The sequence below is a fragment of the Ichthyophthirius multifiliis genome (assembly GCF_000220395.1).
Source record: "Ichthyophthirius multifiliis unplaced genomic scaffold scaff_1120509250382, whole genome shotgun sequence".
Classification (NCBI taxonomy): domain Eukaryota; phylum Ciliophora; class Oligohymenophorea; order Hymenostomatida; genus Ichthyophthirius; species Ichthyophthirius multifiliis.
The window spans coordinates 33,022-39,781 of NW_004086797.1; the positions used below are offsets into that span (position 1 = coordinate 33,022).

Genomic DNA, 6,760 nt, shown 5'->3' on the forward strand with positions numbered 1-6,760 from the left:
ATTTTCGGAAGGGTTAGGAGGTTTCGTTATTTAAAAATAAAGAATAAATTTATTATAATTATATTTATTTAATAATAAAAGAATATTTTTTATATCAATTAAAAATATTTATTCAAACAAGTTTTTTTTTCTTCTGAAATAAATATTTTTTGTTAAATTTCACATTTTTTATTAAATACATCTTCTATAATATTAGCTCCTATATAAATACCTCCTATAATATTAAATTCTGTGCTTTTTTCACTAATTTCATAAATTTTTAATATTATCCTATTTTTTTATTATTTTTTGTTTAATCTTTTTATATTACTTAGTAATTCTATCTTATCTTTTTAAGTCTCTAATTTTCTCATCAATAGTCATATCCCAGAAATTTTTTCCAGTTCCCTTATAAATACTTTTCTTTTAATTATTTTTATCCAAAACAGCATTATTATTATCCAAAAGCTAATCCACATAAAACTTATTTAACTCTTTTGTAACCCTTTGAATCATAGTATCTATATCAACTTTATTATAATCATAATTATAACCTAAAATACCTTCTTCAGCTTTTTTTTAATCATTATCTGTATTTCCTTCATGTTTCGAATGTTATTCTTTTTATATTTTTCTCATATTTACTAATTCCTAAAGCTTTTATTATTCTTTTAAATGAAGTTAAGGAACTATATAATGTTCAGCATATGGATCTATGCAATAATAAGGTGGGAAATGCTCAGGTAAAAACATTTTAAAATAAAGAAAGCCATTAGTTAAATAAGGTAAACCAATCTTATTTAAAATCTAGGGTTCATAAGATTTATCATATAAAGGTATTTTAAAAGCTCCTCCTAAAAAAACACCCATTTAATCGAAAATTTCATGTAAAGACCATCCGAATAATACATATTATTAAGGGAAAACCTGTATTTATTTTTATTAATTTTTTATCTAAAATATATAAAGTTACTTCTCTTTGTGCCACATATAATTCTAAATAAAATAGTTAATCGTTTTCTGCTTTTATTCCTTTAATTAATTCTTAACATCCAAAAAAGCAAGTATTATTAGGACTTATATTTAAAAAAAATATATAAAAAGAATAAAATTTTCATAAAAATATACATTTTACTTAGAAATTGGATTTTCTTCAGTAAAAAACTCTCTTGTACTCCTATAAGTGATATATTTTTATTAACTTTTTTTGCAAAATCCATATTTTATATAAATTTTTTCATATAAAAATGGTATCCAATTAACAAACTCGAATGTCAAATAAAACCCATTCTAAGGCAAATAAGAATCCGAAACTACCAATTTATTTCGAACTTCAAATTTTGCTTTATATTTTTCTATTTATTCTTTTTTTGTCAAATAAAGTTCCCTTGCTTCCTATTTCAAAATTTAATTTACATTACTTGTAAACGGAATCTATCCATATCTAGCTAATTCCAAATTTTTACTGTCTAAATTTTTATTTGAAATGGTTTCTATAATTTCCTATACATATTTGAGTTTCTATTCAAGAGTTTTGTATTATTATGAAAATCTATCCATGTACCTTAAACTGAGTAGTATATCGGCCTCCTCGGCTTTAAAAAACTCGAATACATGATCGTCAGTTTTTAGACCTCTTGGAGCATTTTAGATTAGTTTTTCGGTATATGGACCTACTTTTGGGATTTCTAAAGGAAATAAGTTTTTTTGTTGATTTTCTATATTATTATGAATATTATTTATTTTTTAATAATGAGAATAGTTATAAACATGGGGAAATGCGTAGTTATATTAGGACATTATTTTGTTTAAAACTAAGGATTAACTTAACTCAGAGTTTAATTTTTTTGTGAATTCGCCTAATTCTTGGAATTTAATTTAATTTCCGGGAATGTATTATTGGAAAATAGTATTTTCTTCATTTTTTAAGTCCACAATTGATATCTTCTAATCTTTTTCAGGGTTATATTTCTGTTATGGTTTCTAGTTGATGTTTTTTAAGGATTCTAACAAAATTTAACGCTCATCTTTAAATTAATTGAATGTTCTGTATATGGAATCTATTTGATTATCTTCTATATTGTCTCGGTTTTCATAATATTATTTTATTTTTTATAAATTTTATTTGAAATTTTCTTCCTTTTAGTGCATTTGTAGGCGTTGATTATATAATTATTTTAAAATATTTGATTTTTCTTCGTTTTCCTAATGTAGTTTAATTGATTTTTCTAATAAACTTATGTCATCCTTAAAATAGGAGCCTAATTGATCATTTTATACAATTTAATGATATAACTATTTTAATTCTGATAGATTTTATTAATAATTAGACATTATTTTTTTATTTTTTTAAACAAACAAACAAAATATAATTTAATTAAGTATATATCTATATTGTATTTTCAAAACATATATATATTTTTAAATTTTTGTCATAAATCTGAAATTCTATCCGAGTTTTTCCATGTATAAAAATCTCTGAAAAATAACCTTCTAGTGATGACAAAGGTAACAGCAAACAAAAAATATGCAAAACTTAAATAAATCATAAGTACATTTTTTCTATTTCTTTATTTTTTTATATTTTAAAAAATTATTATAAAAATATTATAAAACCTTGATTCTATTTCTTTTAAGAAGAATTTAGACTTTTAAAGACTTGATGATCCATCTAATTATTAATTTATATTAAATTTTAATATATTACTCTATACCTTAATAAATATTATCTATTATTTAGAACTTCTCAGAAGTTCCTTTTACTAATTCATTAATATTTGCTAATTTATTCATTTCTTGTTCCATTAATTATGTTGTTTCTTTTAAATGTGAGTTTAGTTTCTTTAATGCATTTATTTGAAAATTGGGTTATTTTGAATTATCTTCGAAATTTTTATTCTATTAAAATTTTTTTTAATCTTATCTTCAAAATTTTTCTATTTAATTTTTTTACATATGAAATTAATTTTGCTTCTTTAAAAAGATTATCTTTTTCATCTTTTTCACCTTTATTTTAATTTTACTTAGTTATATTTAATAAAAATTTAATTTACTTTAAGATTATAACTTCATTATATATTACTTATATAATTTTATATTTTAGAAATTTTAAAAATTGAAAACAAAAATTAAAAAAATTGCAAAAAAAAAAAATTAAAATTAATCAAATTTTTAATCAATAAACACTGTAATTATAATTCAAATAATTAACAAAAAAGCTTAAAAATTTAGATTTTATTATTACGAATAAGCTAATTTATTTTATAATATATAAAAACAGTATAAGATTTGAATTAATTATAAAAATAATTTATATGAAAACCAATTGAGTATATAATATAAAATAAAAATATCAGGCTCCAAATAAACAAAAAAAATTATCTAAAAAGTATAAGATTCCTAAAATTGATAAATAGCAAGTAACTCTAATTATAGTTAATTTAATAATATTAATATTTTTCCTTATTTTTATGGTATAGGAGTCCATTTATTTTTGATTTTTTCATTTAATTTATTAATAGTTTAATTTAACAATCGAATTATATAAAAATGAGAAGTATTTATTTTTTTAAATAAAGTTAATTACTATAAATTATATTAAATTTTTATTTTTTTTCAAATTAGAAAATTCAATTGTTTTGTTAATGCTTTAATTTATAACAGGCATTATATATCATTTATTTATTTTATTATGATATGTGTTATGGATATTTTGAATTAATTATTTGAATAGAAATAATACATTTATCCATTCTAAAATCTAATATTAATAAAAAATATATTTATTCATATTATTGTATTTTGACAGTAAAAAAAAACAATTAAAATTCTTATAATTTAATATAAATAGTATAAAAAACACAGAATTTACTTATAATTATTTTAATATTAACTATTTAATTAATTATAAGTTAAGATAAAATATAATATAATAAATTAAGAAAGTAATAAAAATTATATTTGAAAATATTTATTTATAAATAAAAATCAAAGTTAATAGTTAATAACTTCAATATTAAACTAAATATGCAGAATTATATGAAAAGAATAATTTAATTTATACATAAATTATATAAGTAATAATAATAAGGATAATATATTTATTTTAAATTGTATATTACATTGAAAAATAATACTTATAGTATAATATAAATAAAAGTAAAGAGTATATTATATTAAATCGAAAAGTCAAGACAGTTCAAAATATTAATAATTTTTAGAATATAAAAGGCAAAAAAATAAAATAAAAGTAATTTAGTTTAATTAATAAATATAAAATTATTACTTTTATAAAATAAAATTATATATATATTAATAGCATAGATTAAATTTCATATATATAAAGAAGTAAAATATTAGAATCTTCATCTTGATAAAATAATTGCAATTGAAATCGATATATTAAATTTATTTGTGTATTACTACTATACCAAATGATAATTTTGATTAAGTTTTTAAAAGATTTAATTAAAACTAGAAAAATGTAATTTTTAATTATAGATTACATAAAAGTTTATAAATAAAAAATTTAAATAATTAAATAAAGCCGTCAAATTAATAAATAAAAACTAAAAGATATATATAATTTATTTAGGTTTAATATAATAAAGGAAATTTAAATAATTTTAATAAATATATAATTGAATAAATAAATTTATTTGAAAAAGTTTAACAAAAATATTTTTCAAATAAAATTTATTTATTTTTTATTTAAAAAAAAAAATGAAAATAATTTATTATATTTATAAACAAAATAATTATTTTGATAGAATAGTTTAGTTTAGTTTAAATATTAAAAAATATACGGTTAATTTTCTATTTTTAAAAACTTTTGATTAAATATTTTATATATGCTATTATTAATAAGTTATTATAATAATCAATATTTTGTAAATAAGATAAATTAATATTTTTATAAATAAAAAAATATAATAATATTAATTCATTTTAAAAAATCTAGATATTTTTAATGTTTTGTGGTTAAATCTTTTAAATTAGAGCAAGTAATTGCCAAATCCCTTAATCTTCCATCATTAACTCCGTAAATCCATCCATGAATATTAACAACTTATCCTCTATCCCAAGCTCCTTATATTATAGTACTATTTCCTAAGTTATAGACTTATTCAATAACATTAATTTCACACATAATATTAACAATTTTATCTTATGGATGTTTTTAAAGATAAACTTAATGTTTTAAATAGAGGTCTCTAATATGTAAAAGCCAATTATTAATTAAGCCTAATTTCGGATTTGCTATAGAAGCTGCAACACCTCCACATTCATAATGTCCACAAACAATAATATCTTTAATATTTAGCACATCAACAGCATATTAAATTACACTAAGGCAATTTAAATCTGTGTGAATTACTTAATTAGCTACATTCCTGTGAACAAAAAGTTCTCCAGGGATCATTCCGGTAAGCCTTTCGGCTGCTACACGACTATCTGAACAACCTATCCATAAAAATTTTGGGCTTTAGGTTTTAGCTAGTTTTTCGAAAAATAAAGGATCCTCATTTTTTATCTTTTCTGACCATTAGATATTGTTTTTTAGAAGGCTTTACATATCATTTTTTCTTAAGTGTTAGAAGTTATTTTTTAATAAACTATTTTCCTTTAAGAGAATTTTCATATATTAATTGTGCGAAAATAGCGTTTTTTTATTTATTTTTTTGTATTCTTTTTTTAAAAAACTCTATTAAAAAAAAAAGGTGAGAAAAATTAATAATAGTTTTTTTTATTTTTTGATATAGATTTTTTTAAAGAAAAATAAAATAAATAATTTGTTCAAATAATATATGTTTTTTTTAATTTATACAGTATAATTTTTTATAAAAGTAAAATAGGAAAATATATTAATATTTTCCTACTTCGAAAATTCTATATCTTTAAATAATTTGTAAAAGAATAAATTCTCATTTTAAAATCAATAAATATATTATTTATTAATAAAGTTAAAAATTAAAATGAAAAAAAATATGTTACTTAAATTTTACTTTTTCATAATTATTTATATAAAATTCTTATATTAATAATTCATTATTTTTTGTAAAATTTTAAATGTGTTCTTATCTCATTCATCTAATATCTTTTTTTTCTTTTTTTTCAAAAATATCACAACTTGCTGGATTCGTAGTTAATAATCCTTTATTTCAATTTAATATTTACATAAATACATAATTAAAAAAAGTATATTAGTACATTTAATAACTATTTTTAAATTTAAAATTTGTAAAATTAAATAAATCATTACACTTATAATTGAAATATAAATTCTAAAAGTTATAACATATTATATGAAATTTCATCACTAAACAATATTTTTAATGCTTTCACCATTAATTAGCTTCTACTATTCTATTTTATGTCATAATAGAGGAAAAAAATAGTACTTTTTTAAAACAAAATAAAGTGATAAGATTGCAAATATTTACTATAACTATCCCTAAAGGAATTATTGGACTATAGAATATGCAAACAAATATATTTTTATTAAGTATGCATAATCTTATGAAAGATTTTTATTTCATTTTTCGTACATTTAATTTATCTAAGCTTATGTATAAGACTTTTTGATTTTTGATTTATAAATATATCTCGTTATTTTTTGTATTAAGCAAACAGGTCTATTATTAAAGTAGCTATTTAAATTAAAATAATTATAATAAAGATATATTATTAATCTTTTAATCAACAATTAAACCAGGTTAAATTAATAAATAAATAAATATTACTTATTTCTAATGTTTTTATTTTCCTGTAATTTTATAAA

At 18.1% G+C, this 6,760-nt stretch overlaps 3 protein-coding genes across 3 annotated transcripts in view, besides 2 other annotated features; all 3 read right to left on the reverse strand. All coding sequences in view use genetic code 6, as the record gives it.

The window, feature by feature from the left end:
- The first annotated feature begins 60 nt into the window (after positions 1-60).
- Positions 61-113: a microsatellite.
- Positions 114-249: 136 nt separating this feature from the next.
- IMG5_069890 (hypothetical protein) lies at positions 250-849 on the reverse strand (the record flags this gene model as incomplete). The annotated part of the gene is made up of 1 exon (XM_004036754.1): positions 250-849. One exon carries the CDS (start codon positions 847-849, stop codon positions 250-252), a length of 600 nt encoding a protein of 199 aa, XP_004036802.1.
- A 4,011-nt stretch (positions 850-4,860) lies between these two features.
- Positions 4,861-4,913: a microsatellite.
- An 8-nt stretch (positions 4,914-4,921) lies between these two features.
- IMG5_069900 (hypothetical protein) lies at positions 4,922-5,620 on the reverse strand (the record flags this gene model as incomplete). Its single annotated transcript, XM_004036755.1, has 1 exon — positions 4,922-5,620. One exon carries the CDS (start codon positions 5,618-5,620, stop codon positions 4,922-4,924), a length of 699 nt encoding a protein of 232 aa, XP_004036803.1.
- Positions 5,621-6,102: 482 nt separating this feature from the next.
- The window catches only part of IMG5_069910 (hypothetical protein), a gene marked incomplete at its 3' end in the record, with an annotated part of 847 nt that continues 189 nt past the window's right edge, over positions 6,103-6,760 (reverse strand). Inside the window, exons 1-2 of the mRNA XM_004036756.1 lie at positions 6,723-6,760; positions 6,103-6,133 (exon numbers count right to left, since the gene is read on the reverse strand). The exon at positions 6,723-6,760 is cut by the window's right edge and continues 189 nt beyond it. Coding sequence (XP_004036804.1) covers positions 6,103-6,133; positions 6,723-6,760 — 69 coding nt within the window. The remainder of the gene's footprint in view (positions 6,134-6,722) is intronic.